At 36.4% G+C, this 19,435-nt stretch overlaps 1 protein-coding gene across 1 annotated transcript; it reads right to left on the minus strand.

Moving 5' to 3' along the window:
• Window positions 1-1,365: 1,365 nt before the first annotated feature.
• Window positions 1,366-2,409, minus strand: LOC131859016 (uncharacterized). The gene is made up of 2 exons (XM_059212528.1): window positions 1,579-2,409; window positions 1,366-1,443 (listed from the first exon to the last, which is right to left on the minus strand). Exons 1-2 carry the CDS (start codon window positions 2,407-2,409, stop codon window positions 1,366-1,368), a joined length of 909 nt encoding a protein of 302 aa, XP_059068511.1.
• Window positions 2,410-19,435: the final 17,026 nt, after the last annotated feature.

The raw sequence follows: 19,435 nt of genomic DNA on the forward strand, positions 1-19,435 counted from the left end.
CTTTCTTAATTTCCTCAACAGAAGGGATAGAAGATAAAGCCTTATTATAGTGAGGTTCAATAATCTTGGGAATGTTATCAACCAGGTCCTATTTCTTAGCAATGTCAATATCCCTACTACCAATAAGGAGTTGAGAGAAGAACCTAATAGATTCATCCCCAATGTCATCATCTTTAAGAAGAATTTTGTCATCAACAATTAATCTTGATATTCTATTAGCAACTTTATGTTTCATGGAGGTCATGTGAAATAATTTAGTGTTTCTATCCCCAGCTTCCAACCAAATAGCCCTGGATCTCTGTCTCCAATAGATTTCCTCCCTAGATATAATATTGTGAATTTTGACTAGAATATCATCTTCCTTAGCCTTGGGATACTTATTATAACCATCTTTCTAAAAAGAGTTTTGGATCTTTTCTAATTCCTCCTTCAGCTTTTTTTTTTATTCAAAAATATCTCCAAAAACCTTCTTATTCCAGATCTTAATGTTATCTTTGATGTTTCTAAGTTTTTTAGCAACTTTGTACATGGTTGATCCATCCACATCAATATTCCACCAATTGACAATGGATTTTTCCAAAGAGGGGTGAGATATCCACATTTTCTCAAACCGGAAAGGAAAACAATGTTTACTCTTAACAGACTTAGCAACAAAAGAAATGGGATAATGATCCGAGCCAATTCTATTGATAACAGACAAAGAACATCTATGTGAAAGGATACAGTCATGAGTGATAAGGGATCTATCAAGCCTTACCTAAATGAGGTCTTCTTCATCCCTTCAATTAGACCAATTGTAAGAAGCTCCAGTAAGATTAGTATCAATCAAGGCATTTTCATTGATGAAATCCATCAAGTCAGTCCTGCTATCCAGTTGGGCTTGGGTTCCTCCAAATTTGTCAATTCCTTGCAACGGAGTGTTGAAATCTCCCATCAACAGCCAGCTATCCTGAGAGAAAAACCTTCTATTCTGCTGGATTTTATCCCAAAATTTACTCCTAGAAGCTTTGGAATTAGGGGCGTAAATGTTAGTAACCACCCATTCCTTTCCTTCAGTGATACTGTTAACTTTCATTGATATAATATTACCATCTTCATCAATCAGAACTCCTAAAATAGTTTTCTTGTTCCAGAATATAGCCACCCCACCTGATGCCCCATTTGAGCTACTACCACAAACTCCTCCAAGTTGAAAGAATTTTAAATTTTCAACTTTTTCCTTACTCATTTTGGTTTCCTGAACCAGGATGATATCCGGTTTATGATCTCTAATAAGATTCTGTAAGACATCCTGTTTATTGAGACCATTTAGGCCTCGAATGTTCTAGGAGATTACCTTAATTTAGAAACCTAGGAGCAGGATTCCTAAATAGTTTGTTGCCTTCCATCAGCTATGTTTTGTTTACTCTCCTGGTCCCTGTGCCACTTCATGGGTTTACGACCCTGTGGAGATTTGGAAAGACCAATATCTGCCTTAGATCTGGTCCTAGTTTTAACCCCATTAGAGCATCCTATCTTCTTATTTTTCTTTTTTCCAATCCCTATTATCTCTTCCTCATGTTCATCTTTGTGATCAACTTGCTTATTATTCCACGGTTCTCCTCCTTTCTGGGATGAAGTGGGCTTTTCAGCTCCAACATTCTGAAATAAAGAGTTTAGGTTAACCTGAGGTGATTTGAACTTATTCTTCCTTTCAAAAATAACTTCAGGTCCTTCAGAGCCATTTGGAACAGCTTTATTACTTTTCATTACTGAAACTTGAAGGCCCTCATGTTGGGATTCATTCATATCATCAATCTCACCTTCTTCAAGAATTTCTTCTATGTTTACATTCTCTTCCTCCCAAGTTTGTAAAGCTTCAAAACCATTGACTGTTTTGATCTCAAATCCGCCATTTTCATTCTTCTTATCTTCCTTTTGAAGGGTAACCTTGAGAGGACTAGCTTTCCTATCATCTTCTGTTACATCTTTTAGGTTACTAGGAATTCCACTTCCTCCTTCCAATCTACTATCCTCCTTAATGTTAGTCTTCTCTCTCCATACCTGTTTATGAGGATTGTTAGCCTTTAGAGGTTTTTTGGGGTTACTAGGGCAAGCCTTAGCCCAATGCCCAACTTTCTTATAGGAGAAGCACACAAAGGGGAGGGACTTAAACTCTATAGTTTGTTCCCATAACCCAAGTTTGGAACTTATGTCAATAGAGCTGGGAAGATCCATATTCTGAGAGATATTGACACAGATTCTTGCATATACCAGTCTCTTTCGAGCTGCTATCATAGGATCTATCGCAACAAGCTCCCCAAAGGAATTAGCAATACCTAAAAAAACATCCTCCACCCAGAATTCAAGCGGCAAGTTGGGCAGCATTACCCAGACCAGAGTAGATTCAAAGGAGCCATTGAGTTCCATATTTGGAGACCATTTCCTTAGGGATAATGAAGATTTACCAAACATCCATGGTCTGCCATTCAAGCTCATTTCCAGATCTTCCCCACAAGAGAAGGAAAAAACAAAGAAACCCCTTGACAAGGCGAAAACATCAACCTAGCCTTTCAGCCTCCATTTTCTCTTAACAAAAAATCTAACATCCTCAATATTAGGTCGTGGTCCGACAAATTTTCCCACTAGAGAAAAGGCCATTAGAGATATATTGTGATCGATAACCATATCTGGAATTGCAATAGAAAATTTGCCTATTTTTTTATCAGAAATGTTCCACAGAGGGGAAGGACGATTTACCAATGGATTTGTTTGCAAAAAGACGGTTCCAGGGTTTGAGAGCCTTCACCTCTGTCATCTTTTCCAAGTCAGCTTTAACGCTCTCGAGACCCAATTTTGAAGAATCTTCATTAATGTTTTGGTCAAGAGAAGGGTTCTGATACCGTGGGTCCCCATCTGGTCTCCCATCCTCATCATCCATCGATTGTCCTTGAGCTACAGAGGAAGTAGAACTAGAGGATCCAACCGCATTGTTCCCTCCATTAGCAGAATTTAAATTTCCCTCTAGCTGCGTTGTTCCCTCCATTTTATGGCTAGAGGAAGACTAGCAAATGAAGAGGTATATTTTTTATATGTGTTAGCATGTGTGGATTTGCTTGGGGGCATGTTATTGTTATGATGTGCTTATATTTTGGATTCATATATGCTAACTTAAAGCTATTTCTCTCAAAAAGGTGTACATAATTGCTATAATGTGCAGTCATACACTCAACTCTATGTTACACTTTGTGCACACACCACCGAGGTTTGGTTTGTACACTTTGATCACACACCATTGAATGTTTAGTGCACATTTCAACACGCATTTTTTAGTAAATCTTTGTTTAGATTAATTTGCAAACTGGTACTTTATTTTTTAATATTTTTTCTTGGTGCACACTGAAACACCCATTTTGCAGTTGAGTTTTTCTTTCTTTGTGCCAACATGACTCTTAGCAAGAAAATCCTTACTAGACTGAGAATTCATGTCTCTTCTCTCTTTCTTCTCTTTATCCATGTGTTGCTCCTTTTGTCTTGATATTAGATTGATAAGATCCTAAGTCCCTAGGGGCTTGGTGGTTCTTATCTTTTTTATATCTTGGTGAAATTTTTTCAATGCTATTTTGTACTTTCTTCTTTCTTCTCTTATTTTGTCTAGACTGAGAATTCATGTCTCTTCTCTCTTTCTTCTCTTTATCCATGTGTTGCTCCTTTTGTCTTGATATTAGATTGATAAGATCCTAAGTCCCTAGGGGCTTGGTGGTTCTTATCTTTTTTATATCTTGGTGAAATTTTTTCAATGCTATTTTGTACTTTACCAAAATTATGAGCATAGGTTATTACTCCCACTAAAGTGTGGGATAAATGTACTATTGTAAATTTTATCCTTATATAATTTCATACTCACTTGGGCCTCACTTTGGTGTTACTACCTTATATGCCCTTTGTAGACACCTAAAAATGTCTCATTGATCATGTACTAATTATTCCTCTAATTGATTAAATAATTTTTTAATTATTTAATTAAGTTGATTAATCATATTCTTCTAAATTCATATTTCCTCACCATCTTACTAATTATTCGATTTCTTATTCTTTCATCATTTAATCATTCAACCATTTTTATAATTATTAATTAAATATTTATTATTTAATTAATTATGGTTAATTCCCCAATTTAGATAATCTTTATTATTTAAATAAATTAATTCTCAATTTCTATCTCAATCCTATCATCATCTAATCATTCAACCCTCTTCTAAATATTGATTAAATATTTATTATTTAATTATTTATGATTTTAATCCTTTAAATTAAATAATCTTTATTATTTAATTAAAATTCAATTTCTAAATAATTAAATAGTTTCTTTAAATTATTTAATTAACTAATTAATTCTTCCATTTCCAAATTCCCAAATTCTAATTTCATATTCTTCTAATTTCTTCCAAATTCAATTACATGTGCATGATTTCAAAAATCAAATTGAAAATCAAAGTCAAGTTCTAAATATATTCAAATACTAAATTGAATTAAATTCAATTATTTGAATCAAAATCTCATGCAAAGATTAAATTCAAAATCTAAGTCAAAGTGCAAGAACATGCTAAATTAATTAATTAAATCATTTATCTCTCCAGTCTCTATTTCTATCTTTTAGTTCTCTTTGTCATCTTCTTTATTTCCTCCAATCATTCCTTTCCTTCCTCAGTTAGCTTTTTCTCAATCAGTTGACTCAATTTATCTATTCAATCTATTATGTTTCACCTCCAAATCAACTGTTCAACTATCAATCAGCATGTGAGCTCACCTGAGTTCCACCTCTTGATCATTTTGTTCCACCTTTCAATCAATCTTCTCCAAAAATCTATAAATTGAGGATCCAATCTCCATTTTCAATAATCACGAACTTTGAATCTTTGTGTCACTTGCAGGTTACTAGCACAATATCTGAGAGCCATCATACCATAGAGAAGAGAAGAGCAATGGAAGCTATATGCGATCTTGGAATAGGGAGTTTCATTGAATGATAGTAATTCATATTTGTTTGATATTGCATTATTTCATTGTCTATTTTTTAGAATTCTTTCATTAGATAGGTATTCGTGATTTCCCTCGGGGTCACGCATTCGACCTGACAGGGTCACACAATCGCCCTTTCTAGATCACGCATTCGCACAAAATTGTTTTTCTGCTATTTTTAGTTCTATATCCTTTATGTTCTCTCATCTGTTTAATTCTATCTAAAATTGAGTAAATCTGGAAACAAATTATTTATATTGCATGATTTTATTATAACAATTTATGGCACGAAAAGTACAATTCAGGATCTCAGGTGCTAGAAGGACAAAGGAACAAAGAAGACAGGCCAAACACTATCAAAGGGTTCTCCAAGAAGAAAAGAAGATACAAGATTGGGAAGATCAACTAGCCTTTGATAGATATAACAACTTAGTTCTTTCATATCAAGTTAAATATGATCTAATCAATATTGAATGGATGATGAGAGATTTGGCTAGGGCTTCACAATTGGTTTTGCAGGTTTCTGATCGGGTTTAGCTTAATTGCTTATTTTTTGTGTTATCTACCTATCTGTCACCCAATTGTTTTGTCTTGATTACGCAATTGATCTGTTGTTGTCACACATTCGAGCTGTCAAAATTATGCATTCTCTATGTCATGATCATGCATTGGTTCTGTCAATGTCACGCAATCGCGTAGGTATTTTCATGCTTTCGTTTTTATCAATTTTTTATTTTATGTCTTCTGTTGATTTGATTTTACTACTAATCGTTTGTTTGCATCCTATGGTGAATTTACAAAAAGGATTAGATTAGTATTAGATCAATTGCACTCATAATCTCACACTTCATCTTTTGGTGCTTAAAATCAACAACAGTTAAAATGGTCATGCATGCATAATCTCACACTTCGTCTTTTGGTTGTTAAAATTAACATTGGCTAAAATTGACATGCATGTATAACACTTCGACTTGGGCTTAAAATAAACAATGGTTAAAATTGACATGCATGCCCTCATATTTCAATTTGGTGTTTAAAATGGACATGCACATGTGTATTCAACACCTCAATTTGGGCTATAAAATGAACGTGAATCAGGCTACATTAGATTAAATCATATTTGATTTTCTTAAGGTAACGAATTTTTATCGTGTTTGGGGTGGACCTACTGTTGCATTAACTAACTTTCCACCTGCCTTCGGGGTCTTGGGAGAAAGGAAGGAGGTGACAATGACACCCAATTTTATTTTATTCCATGTAGTGAGGGGTATCTTTGACTAGGGATTTCACCACCCCATAGAGGTACTTCGAATTGGGATGCGTTGGGGATATCATCTCTCCCAGCATACTCTCAAGCGGGTTTTTCGAGCAGCTATATAAATATACTAGTCAGGCAGCTAGAGTGTTGAGTGAATTCGACATATATGGGAGCCTTCCCTGCACCGATAAGCTCAACTAAAGTCTTAAGTGGCTTGCTCTGAGAATCCATCGTTGGATCAGGACCCCTCGAAACCTTATACTATGAACCAATTTAGTAGCCCAAAATCCTACATTCAATGATTCTGGGAGTGCGGATTGTACCCCATAGATACCCTTTATGTACCTTACACTATGATACAGGAATCCCTTGGCTATAAGATCCTCGGATCTTCAGGGTAAGAGAGACTGGCATGCCCGAGAAGTGTGTGTCGTAGAGTGGAGCCAGTGTTACGAGACTCTCTATCTGTTCATTTTGTCTCGGTATTTCATAAGGGCCTCATTGAATGGTGTCCACTTTCTAGCCTAAGATTGTATTCTGTGCTTTTTTATGTATCATTGTGTCAAACCAGTATTGAGTCAGTCCTTTGGGCTATTTTAGGCCCTATCCTACCTATCTCTGAATTTTATGAGATTGTTTGAAAAACCAGTTCAGTCAACTATATTTACCTCCAAACAACTATTCTTAGACTTGGAAAACCACAAAACTTGTCCTACACAAAGAATTACTGAAAACAAAGTCCATTTTTGAAACCCAAAACTCAAAGTTTTACACACTTGTAACCCTAGGAAGTCCTTCGATAGTTCACACTTACGTCCTCATTATCATCCTAAGTCCTTGCATAGTCCTCACTTACGTCCTCATTATCATCATAAGTCCTTGCATAGTCCTCATTCACGTCCTCACTATTATCCATAGTCGTTGTATAGTCCTTATTTTACATCCGCATTATCATCCTCATATACGTCTTCATCTAGATCTCATATACACCTATCTTAGTCAATAATCATCCTGCAAAGTCATAGCATGTGTCTTAATGGGTCTCCCAGGTGATGGTTTGCTCCCCTTTGAGCAACCTAATCTAGTGCCAAATGGTGGTCAGCGAGAAATCATTGACGGTCTAGCTAACTTAGCTTGGGACTCAAGGAGAAACCCACCTCAGTATATAGGAGTCAAGTACGAGATAAATATCGAGTAGAAAATTGCCCGTAGGATTGATAGAGAAATTCTTGCAGAACGTCTAAGAGAAGACATGGAAAAACTTGCATTATAGAAATCCAGAAATACTCAACAAGTCTCGCGTCAAAATCCTCAATAGAGAGTCTAGTCTAGTTTTGCATGCCTCATACCTACGGCTACAGTCTAGCATTAGTCGTCGTCTTGCATAAAACCACCCTCATATAGTAGTCTTAAATGCCTGTCACAAGGTCACAAAAGGTAAAAGGTATAATGGACCCAAACAACGACCAGTCTATAAATCCAACTTGGAATATGGACATATCAACTAGTCAACAATCAGGCTCTCAGACAATGTCTACCCTAAATGAATTACAACAACATTTAACAAAAGAAGAAATTGAGTCAGCTCAACAAGATCAACATGTCCTTATGATCTTAGATGCACTTATACATAGTGATAGGGACAAATATCTCTCGTTGTTATTACAAAATGGGGCAAAACTACCTGAAGATTTTGATGTCACAAAGATCTTACCACTGGGAAAAACTTTAGGTCAAGATAACAGTCAAACACTACCCATGACACAAATGCAAGCAATGACCTCCAGTTTTCCTCAAAACATACCTATCCAAACAAATGTCAACACGAATGCAAACTTTCAAACAAGTGCATCATCCTCGGCGATTAATGTTAGTATACCAACACAAAGCATATCGATAATATCAAGTGTCTCAGCACCTATTCAAACACAAGTGCAACCCAACCTCCGGTTTCCTATTCTATAAGATCGACATATAGTCACCAAAATGCAAGTCTAGGTTTTACCATTACAACAAGTACAACTCAACCAAACATGGGTTCCCATATCACTTATTTCACGATACCTAGTGGAACACACAACACACAAAATTATAATCATGGTACCTTCCAACAAGCTCCTAGTTATGTAACCACGAATCCTTTTGTGGGACATACACAAACACAAGGTGTACCTTTGACCCAAAAAGATATTTTGACACAACAATTACAGAATTTGCAACAACAAATGATGACCATGCAGACCGATAATGATATATAGAGCTACACAATGTAGGACTTACGTCCTTATCCATTCGATCACACATTGTACATGTCACCTTTCCCACAACATTTTGAAACACCTAAATTTGACAGATATCGAGGGAAGGGTGATCCTAGAGACCATATCAGAGAGTTTTTTACGACATGTATAGAGGTTGCAATAGAAGATACTTACTTAATGCGACTATTTCCTAAAATTCTGGGGGGTCCGGTTTTAGAGTGGTTTTCACATTTACCAGCAACTCTCACATCATGGGGAGAATTAGCTGAACAATTTATTGCAAACTTCTCGCATAACATTGAAACCTCGGTTACATTGATGGACTTGTGTGCCGCTAAACAATATGAGAATAAAAGATTTGCATACTTCATACAATGATGGAGGGCTCTCAATAGGAGGTGCAAGACAGTTATCCCAGAAATAGAGCAAGTGATGTTCACAGAAAACTTGATTCCCAAGATTAAATATCCAATACAAATGCAATGTTTAACCACATTCAAACAAATCACAGGAAAAAGCTCTAAAATTTGAGAAGGGACTAGTGGAACAAGGTCTTATTAAGTATGGCAACACCAACAACAATGACAAGTCCAAGTTTTGGTCGAAAAACAAAAATGTGACCAATGATGGTATTGTAGATGCTAGAACGATAAACAGAACTCAACTAGTTTTATCTTTGGGAACAAGCCAGTTATCTAATCCTCATATAGGGAATAACACAACCTCAACAAATGTAAACGCTACACAAAACATGAACACAAGGTTCCCCAGGGTAAATGCTCCAAGAATAAATTACACACCTCTAGGAGAACCTATTGAGTCATCACTCAAAAAGTTAATATAGACAAACATGATCACTTTACCGGAAATAAGAGTATATGAACCAGGTCTTTCAAACCCACATGGTGGAATGATAATTATTTTTGTGATTATCATCGGACTAAAGGTCACAAAACAACAAGTTTCTACAAATTGAAAAACTTGGTCCAAGATATGATAGACCAAGGGGACATCACAATCAATACCGATAAAACCTCAACAAACACAAATCATACAATTTTTAAGGATCCATTTGTTAAGCATGACACAGGGAAAGCTACCGCATCAAGTACTCAAGACAATATAGTTAAATACACAAAGGTCTCATACGACTATGCTATTCATTCCATTAGCTCAGGAGATATAGTAAACAAGGATTCACAAGAAACACTTGATCAAGATGAGCAATATCTAGACACTCACATAGATGATAACCAAATTTGCATGATATCAGAGGCACCAAAATTCAATGATGATAGAAATCTTTGTCTCAGAGACTGGGGGCATGATCAGCCATCTCATTCAAGTTAGTTTGAAGATGAACTCATAGAACACGTCATGGATGTGAAACATACACATAAAGACTATGAAGAGGGATTTAACATAAATCTTGATAACACAACATATGATACCGAAAAAACCTGTAAGTCATATGATACAGTGGCTACGATCACCATAACTCCTAGAGATAGAGACTGTGCAGTAGTTACTCACAGATCAAAGGTAACTTTATAAGGAATACAAAAAAATCAACCACTAGCAATAGGGACCTATAATGTTGTTGAGCAACTTAAGAAAACTCCAGCACAGATATCATTATTCAAACTTTTGTGTATTTCACCCACTCATAGAGCTATACTGGACAAAGCACTTCAAGGTTCGGTAGTCGATAGAGATATAGATGAAAATACCTTCCAATCTATGGTAGGAAATTTGACACAAGGCACATGTATTGCATTCATAGAACAAGATATTCCCAGTGATAGACTGCTTCATAATGACCCACTACATCTTGAAGCTTACATTCATAAGAGAAGAATCAGAAGAGTACTCGTACATGGAGGAGCCGGTCTCAAAATTTGTACTTTAAAATTGGTTAAGGCACTAGGATATTCTGAACTTCACATTGATTCATCCAAGAGGATAAATATCAAGGCATACGATGATGAAGAACGCCCATCAAAAGGCATTTTAACATTACCCGTACAAGTGGGACCTATAACAACAGAGATCGCTTTTCAAGTCTTGGACAGAGAACTAGGATATAACATGTTATTGGGCCTCCCATGGATCCACACCAGGCAAGAAGTGCCACCCACATTTCATTAGTGTGTCAAATTCCCATATAATGGTATTGAAATCACCATAAAGGGTGATCCAAATCCCTTCCAACATTGCAATTACTTGAAAGAAAGTGTGGATAATCAGGTACCTATTAATCAAGCAGCACCTCTCACTACACAACTAAAGGCATTAACAATCACAGAAATAAAAAAGGATATTCCTTCAATGTCATCCTTACAAATACAAGATATGGGTTGTGGAGAGTATTCTATTGCAAATACTTTAAGTGGGAAACATTTGTCTCTATCTCCTAAGTCTTTTGGGAAGCCTCATAATACAGTACAAAAACAAGACAAAGGAAAAGAAATTATCCAATACACAGACTCATGCTCTTTCATTAGATGGGGTGACTTACAATAGGAATCCCTAAATGAAGATGTTAACCATTGGATATATAGAGAAGAAGATCACATGACAATACCTAGAATACCCACAGATCGGTATGGAAATGGGTTCAAAATGCTCCAAAGACATGGATATGATGGTACCACAGGCCTGGGGTTATAGGAAAAAGGAAGACTAGAGCCTATTGTTCCTAATTATAATCCAGGGAATCAAGGATTGGGGTATAAGCATGTACCACATATCACAGAGGCAAGACAACGCACCCTTGATATACTAAATCGACCAATGAAATCATCAGACTACATACCACAAAGGGATTTGTCCACATAGGTGCTTCCATCTTCATCTTAAACAAGTAATCAAGTACCCAAATCACCTAGAGTGGAATCATATGGGGAAGACATGAGACAAACCCTGCAAGAACCTACCACTGAGTCACAAAATCATGCAGTTGTTGACACAACTGTACAAACTAATGTTGCAACAGATGCAGGTTTACCACCACCAAATGAATCTCATCCATGTTTATTGTCACTAATTTTGCCACAAGAAATGACTCATGCTCAACCTAATGAATCAGATGAAGAAAGATTGCAAAGGCTTATACTAGGCTTAAGAAGGGTAACTACTGTCCAAAGAAGACTAGTCAATCTACAACGAAATCAGCGGCAGAAACAAGAAGAAATAAGTGATGATAGCTCACATGATGAAACATACATTGAAAGTGAGACAAACTCTCACAAATATGAGTTCTTATCACTCCATGATTCTAGCCTACCAGCAAGTGTCATATTAAGGTATCAAATAAAGCCTATACAAGATGAAAATACACAAAGTCATTCAAACAATCAAGTCTTCATGTTATCAAAGTCTACTATGGAAGGGAGTAATGATTTACCCCTTGTACATTCACACTTGATTTATTGGGGGCAAGAAGGAAAACCAATGCTAGATTGGTTTGAAAATGATGAAGCAATTATAGAATTTCTCAGAGTCAGAGATGGGTTTCCACAAGGTGATCACAAAGCAGGGTTTGTTGTAAACCTGGATAGAACATCATACTTTGGAGAAGAAAGTACCTTTACAACAAAAGATAAAAACACCCATAATGGCAAGAGCAAGTTGGGTAACCTTCCTATTGAAAAAGAAATTTCAGCATTGCTTATAGAAGAAACAAAAGAAGTAAACATAACAAAAGGGGAGGTTGTACATAACATGCATATGGAAAAATCACTAAGCAAAGAAGAAAAAGATAGATTCATTTTTTCAAGCAATGACCTATCAATTTTGCTTGGTCCTATGTAGATATGCCAGGCTTAGACTCTGAATTAGTGTTGCATCACTTACCTTTGATACCAGGAATTAAACCTTAGAAGCAAAAATTGAGAAAAATGTATCCAAGTATTGCATTACTGGTTAAAATAGAATTACCAAAGTTGTTGGATGTAGGTTTCATTAGACCTATTGACTATGCGGAATGGATATCCAATCTGGTACCTATGACTAAGCCCACATGAGGCATAAGAATTTGCATGGATTTCTGGGATTTAAATAAAGCTTGTCCTAAGAATGACTTCCCGCTACCTAATATCGATATGATAGTTGACCTAACAGCTGGAAATGAAATGCTATCCTTAATGGATGGCTTTTCAAGATACAACCAGATTAAAATTGCACCAGAAGATCAACATAAAATGACCTTTGCATTCCCATGGGGAACATACTGCTGGAATTTGATGCCATTTGGTCTCAAAAACGCTGGAGTAACATACCAAAGAGCCATGACAACGTTGTTCCATGACATGATCCACAACATAATGGAAGATTATGTGGATGACATATTGGCTAAATCATAGACAAGAGAAGGTCACCTTGTGGTCCTTACATAGATATTTGATCGGTTGGAGCAGTATAATTGTTGGTATTTTGGTTATGTTGATATGGTTTTGTCATTGATGTCAACACCTTTAACACTTATCAACTCTGGCACTTTGAAGAATTGGCAATGTACACCGGCAAGCAAGTGACTTTATGCACAGTCACTGGTAGGATATATTGTTCACCGGCACTTGGAATGACATGTAAAACACTTGGTTATGTTGAAAACATTGTTTGGACACTTTGTCTTGGAGATTTGTTTATTGGATTATTCATATTTGCATATTTGTTGTTACCGGCAAATAGGTCCAGAATAAGCACCGACAGGCTTATCTATTCCAGATCAGCACGACACGCTTTGGAGATGATTTTGTTGTTATTGTAAATGCATTAAGCCAACATGTTGAATCAAATATTGCATCGGTTATTGATTTACATGTAATTATTTTATTGTAATATTTTTTAGAGTTGACCTACTAAAATTGGTCTTAGGTTATGGTATATATGTAAGATCTTATTTGTAAGATCGATATGCAATTGGGAAAATGAATTATAAGAAGGTATATGCGAGAATAAGCAGATCTATACACGCAGACATCATTTGAAGGTGAAGCAAGGTTTTTGTGAAGGCATATCAGAACTACACCGGTACTGAATCAAGCATATGAAGATGCTATTTTGAGCAGTACATCATTATTGGATTTAACCATCCAATTGTAGTCAGTGTGACTCCTAATTGTGTTTGAGCAATGAGCTCTAGGTGCTTGGCCTTTCTGCATGTGCAGACCCCATTTGTATACACATACTATCTGCAGTAGTATCATCTAATTGTGGGTAAAGTTTCCCACCGTGGTTTTTTCCCTTACTGGGTTTCCACATACAAATATTGGTGTTATGTGTTCTATATGTTATTGTCTTTCTATTTCATGCATTAATCTTTACCGGTACTGTAATTAACTGATAAACTATCTACCGGCATAAAGTTTGGTTTACCGGTATTAAGCATTAAGGTTGGTTAAGTTGCTTTTGGTTTGAACTTATTTGACAACTAATTCACCCCCCTCCCCTCTTAGTTGTCTCCGGGACCTAACAATTGGTATCAAAGATTAGTCCTCTTTTTGTAGAAGTTTAACAGTTTGAGGAGATCCAATGACTACTAACTATTTCAGGAAGGATAGTCCTAAACTTGATGGAACCAACTATGGCATATGGAAGATCAAAATGGAGACACATCTAAATTGCATTGGAAAGGACATTTGGGATGTTACAAAGAATGGCTATATTGCTCCTACTCAAAGTTAGCCTAATTTGCCTACCTTAGGAAAAGATGAAGAAAATGATTGCAAAGCAAGCGAAGCACTTTTGAGTGCATTATCAAATCAGCAAATCATGGGATTATCAGATAGGTCTACTGCTAAATCTATTTGGGATCATTTGGAAACATTGAATGAAGGAGATTCCACAGTCAAAATTGCAAAACTTGAAAGCTTCCAGGTCAGGTATAAAAATCTGAAAATGGAAGAAGATGAAAGGATTTCTGCTTTTATGGAAAGAGTTAATGAAATTGTTTTGGGTGTTAAATGTTGTGGAGGAACCTTAAGTGAAGATGAAATTGTTTCAAAAGTTTAAAGAGGATTGCCACCGGCATATAAAATGAAATTTACTGCTATAAATGAGTTGAGAACAATGCCTAATACATCAGTAACTAGGGATACAATGATTGGAAAACTTTCATCTTTTGAAATTGAGGAATTTGGTCTTGTTGCTACTATAAAGACAGATTTGACTTTTAAGGCATCAACATCATCTGCACCATCATTTGACAAATCTGATTGGAAAGCCTTTTATGCAAGAGAACTTGAGGAAAGCAGGAGATAAAATGAAGAACTTGAAGAACTTGAAGCACTATTTGCAAGGAAAATGCCTAAACGTCCCAGTTGGAAGTAAGTATGAAGGTAAAGCACCCTTTAAATGTTTTAACTATAATAAGATTGGTCATATGGCTTCAAGATGTCGTGATAGACATGCTAGATTAAGAGAAGAAGCTAGAAGACCATACAAGCCTAACCCTGAATATCAGAGATATAGATTTAAGAAGAATAAAGATAAATCTTGTTATCTTGCTAATGAAGGAGCCACTGATGATTCTGATGGGGATCCAACAGACATTGGATGGGTTTTTGTTGCTATAACAGAAGATCAACTGGCACCTACTGTTCAACCGGTAAAGCAGGCTCTGGCAGCTAAAGTTGAAGTTAAGGATGAATGGATCATTGATTCAGGATGTTCACATCATATGACTGGTGATAAAGGTAAATTCTTGAACTTTCAGGAGTATAATGGAGGTCTGGTAAGATTTGGAGATGATAAAGCTTGTTTGATCAAAGGAAAAGGTACTATATCTCTTGATGGTAAGTATAATACTGACAATGTTTACTATGTAGAAGGTTTAAAGAACAATCTTTTGAGTGTTGGTCAATTAGTTGAGAAAGGATTTCAATTACAATTCAAGAATGGAAAATGCAAAATTATGAACAGAACTGGTTTGGAAATTGCAACCGGTAATCAAACTAGAGGTAATATCTTTCATTTGAATAACAATGATAAGACATGCTTGATTGTACATATTGATGAAAGTTGGCTATGGAATAAGAGACTCTCTCATGTAAATTTTGATTGCATGGTAAAAATCAGTACTACTAAGGCAGCTAGAGATTTACCTAAGATTGTTAAACCTCACAATCCGGTATGTAAGGAATGTCAATTTGGAAAACAAGTTAGAGCATCTTTTAAAAGTATTCCAGAAAAATCCAATAATGCTCTTTACTTAATTCACACTAATTTATGTGGTCCAGCTAGAACTAAAAGCTTACAAGGTGATAGGTATTTCATGCTAATCATTGATGACTATTCTAGAATGTGTTGGGTTACTTTTCTCAGCAAAAAATCAGAAGCACTTGGGAAATTCAAACTATTCAAGGCAATGGTAGAAAATGAAACCAGTAAGAAAATCAAATGTCTGAGATCAGATCAAGGAGGTGAATTCACATCTAACGAATTTAATACATTCTGTGAAGTGAATGGAATCAGAAGACAGTTATCAGCACCCCAGGCACCACAATAGAATGGAGTTGTAGAAAGGAAAAACAGAACTATCTTGGATGCAGCCTGAAGTATGTTATCTGAAGTAAATCGACCACATGTATATTGGAGAGAGACAGTAAGAAAAATGGTCTATACATTCAACAAAGTTCACATCAAAGGTGAAACCGGTAAGACCCCTCATGAACTATGGTTTGGTATTACTCCTACTCTTAAATATTTTAGAATATTTGGAAGTAAATTCTATATTAGAAGAGATGAGTATACTGGCAAATTTGATCCTAGAAGTGATGAAGGAATATTTCTTGGTTATTCATCTAAGAGAAAGGCATATAGATGTTTTAACAAAATATTGCAGAAAATTGTTGAGAGTACAAATGTGAAGATTGATGAACAGTTTAGAGGAACTTCAAGGTATATAGACTCTGAACCGGCAACAGAGATACTAACAAATGAACCTACATTGAATCCACCAATATAGAATGAAGATCCAGTTACCCCGGTATCATCTAAAAATTCCATTGTAACTGAGGAACAACAGCAAACGAAGACACCCCAATATGTAAGACTGAATCATTCAGAAAATCAGATAATTGGGAACAAGTATCAAGGAGTTATGAAAAGAGGAAGACTGGAAAATGAAGAGGTATGCCTTAATTCTAAAATTGAACCATCATCAATTAATGAGGCATGTGAAGATAAGCACTGGATTAAAGCTATGGAAGAGGAACTAGAACAAATTGAGAAGAATAACACATGGACATTAGTTCCCCGACCTTAAGACAAAAATGTAATTGGAACAAAATGGGTATTCAGAAACAAACTTAATGAAGATGGGAAGGTAATCAAAAATAAAGCAAGACTAGTGTGTAAGGGATATTCTCATAAAGAAGGAATTGATTATAATGAAACCTTTGCACCGATAGCTAGAATTGAGGCAGTCGGATTATTCTTGGCTTTTGCAGCACAAAAGTGTTGGCATTTTTTATGTTTATGTTGTGATTGTCATTGATGGACACACACTTGCATTGAGATCCCCTTTACATGTATGAGCTAGAGCTCAACTGGTATCTGTTCCAACCGGTATGTTGTATTCTAGTCTTTAGACTATTGGTGATTTTGCAGAATGTGTTTCCCGGTCTGAAGCATCATGTCGACCCCAAGCAGTTCGTAGATCTCAAATGGTATAAGGGAGCAAAGTGGCATAACACATTCTTACTAGTCTTCATTTTTGTCAAACCGGAAACTGGTATTTTGTATGAACTGGTAATACTTTGTGATGAGTTACCAATCGGCATTTTGTGATGAGTTACCAATCCACCGATTGTTTGACGGTGCCGACACACTGATGGTGCTTTTTGTGTCGTGTTACTGAGTATGTCTAGATTCATTGAACCTAGGAAATTGTAATGTAATCCTATTGGACCGACATGAAATCAGATTCCTTTAAAAGGACATCATGTCTAGGGTTTTAGGTTGTTGTTGAAAGGGTTTATGTTGTGCTAGGGTTTAAGGTGGTTGTTGAGTTGTTGTAAGAGCGATCTTATTTGAGAAGATCAGGTTGTAACTGAGTGAGAGATAGAGAAGACTGAAGTAATGCTGGAATGCATTAGCTGTGAGCTATACTGGATCTAACCAAGCAGTCTATGCTATTAGATAGATCAAACACTTGTTGATTACTCACATCTTTGACAAGTTTGTAGCCCTTAACCGAGTAGGCCCAAAAGCCTTTTGTAAAATCCTCTAACAAGGTGGTTCACCTTTGTGAATCTAAAATCCTCTAGCAAGGTAGTCTTTAATCGAACTTATCTCCTAACAGAGATTGAGATTCCTAACAAGATCTGTTCTGGTGAAGAACATTGTAAGACATTAACCGGTCTGGTTTCTATTCTACAGATAGTGACTTGTGAGTTCCATCTCACCGTGGTTTTTCCCATTTGGGTTTCCACGTCAAATATCTTGTGTTATGGTTGTATTGCTTTTGTGGGTGAATGCTTTATTTGCATTTTGGTTTGCATGTGTGGTAACCGGTCTGTCTGTTAAACCGTTTTACCAGTTTATCTTCAGACTGTTTAAGTGTTTCAGTGCAGTGATTTTTGGCATACTAATTCACCCCCCCTCTTAGTATTCATCAATTGGTATCAGAGCCTACCTTTCTATAATTTTAACCACTTGGAAAGAGATATGGGGGAATACACCTTAAGGGAACTTACTCAATGGCTCACTCAGTCTGAGAAAGCCTATGATGATCTTATGGTCAAATACAAGGCATCTCAACCAAAAAGGAGAGAACATGTAGAAAAGCTGATGGAGCTATCTAAAAATAGTTCTGTAGATGAAGCAGATATGGAAGCCATGATAGCAGAAGTAAATAAGTTGAATGAATCAAACTCCAACCTGAGAAAGGAGTTGGAAGGACTGACTATCCGGTTTAGTCAAGAGCTTGAGAACGGGAGGAAAGCTAAAGATCTGGTGAAGGACAAAGATCATGAGATCTCCAAGTTGAAACAAGAGATTAGTGCACTGACTGCTCGCCTTCATGAGAGCAGAATGGAAAAAGAAGGAGTACAAGATGAACTGAACATAGCCATCTCTGAAAATGCAAGCCTAATGGAGACAAATACTTCTATTTCCAAAGAACTCTCTGAGTCAAAGGAAATACTTGCTAAGTTCAGCAAAAGTACTGTCAAGCTAGAGAAAAAGCTTGAGTCATCTAGACCAGTAAAGAATACCAATGGACTTGGTTTCTCTGGACATGAGGAAGGAGAATCCTCAGGAACAAATGCTGAAGCATCAAAGAAGCAACCGGCATTCAAAGGAAAAGGTAAGCAAAAATTCAAACCTGTTTGCTTTAACTGTCTTAAAGAAGGACACACTGCTAATGTATATAGGAGCAAAGCCTACAATAATTTTCCTTACTTTATTAACAATGTACCTAGATCCAATAAGTTCAATGGTCATTGTTATGCATGCAACAAGTTTGGGCATAGAGAATTTGAATATAGGTCTGTGATGGATAACACTGAAAGATATCCTCAAAGGACCCAAGGAATTGGTCCTGAACCTTTTGTGAACCAAAACCGAACTAGTTTAATGTCTTCAATCATCAGCCAAGAAGCGGTGGCCATCAAGCAGCAACCAGATGGAGAGAAAATTGTATGATCTATCATGGTCATGGGCACACTACTGCAACATGAAGAAGGGAGAATGGAAACATGTACAATGGACCTTGGAGAGCACCTGGATTGGTTTGCTATCACTGCAACAAACCGGGTCACATTACAAGATTCTGCAGAAGTAGAAAGAGTATATCTGATGATATATTGCTCACTCTGGAAGGAGAAATTGATGTTGAAATAGTTCAAGCGGACATGAATAAAACTTGGAGGAAGAAACCAACAATGTTGGAAGAGGAACCGGTTTCTGC

The sequence above is a fragment of the Cryptomeria japonica genome, chromosome 10 (genome assembly GCF_030272615.1).
Source record: "Cryptomeria japonica chromosome 10, Sugi_1.0, whole genome shotgun sequence".
Taxonomy (NCBI): domain Eukaryota; kingdom Viridiplantae; phylum Streptophyta; class Pinopsida; order Cupressales; family Cupressaceae; genus Cryptomeria; species Cryptomeria japonica.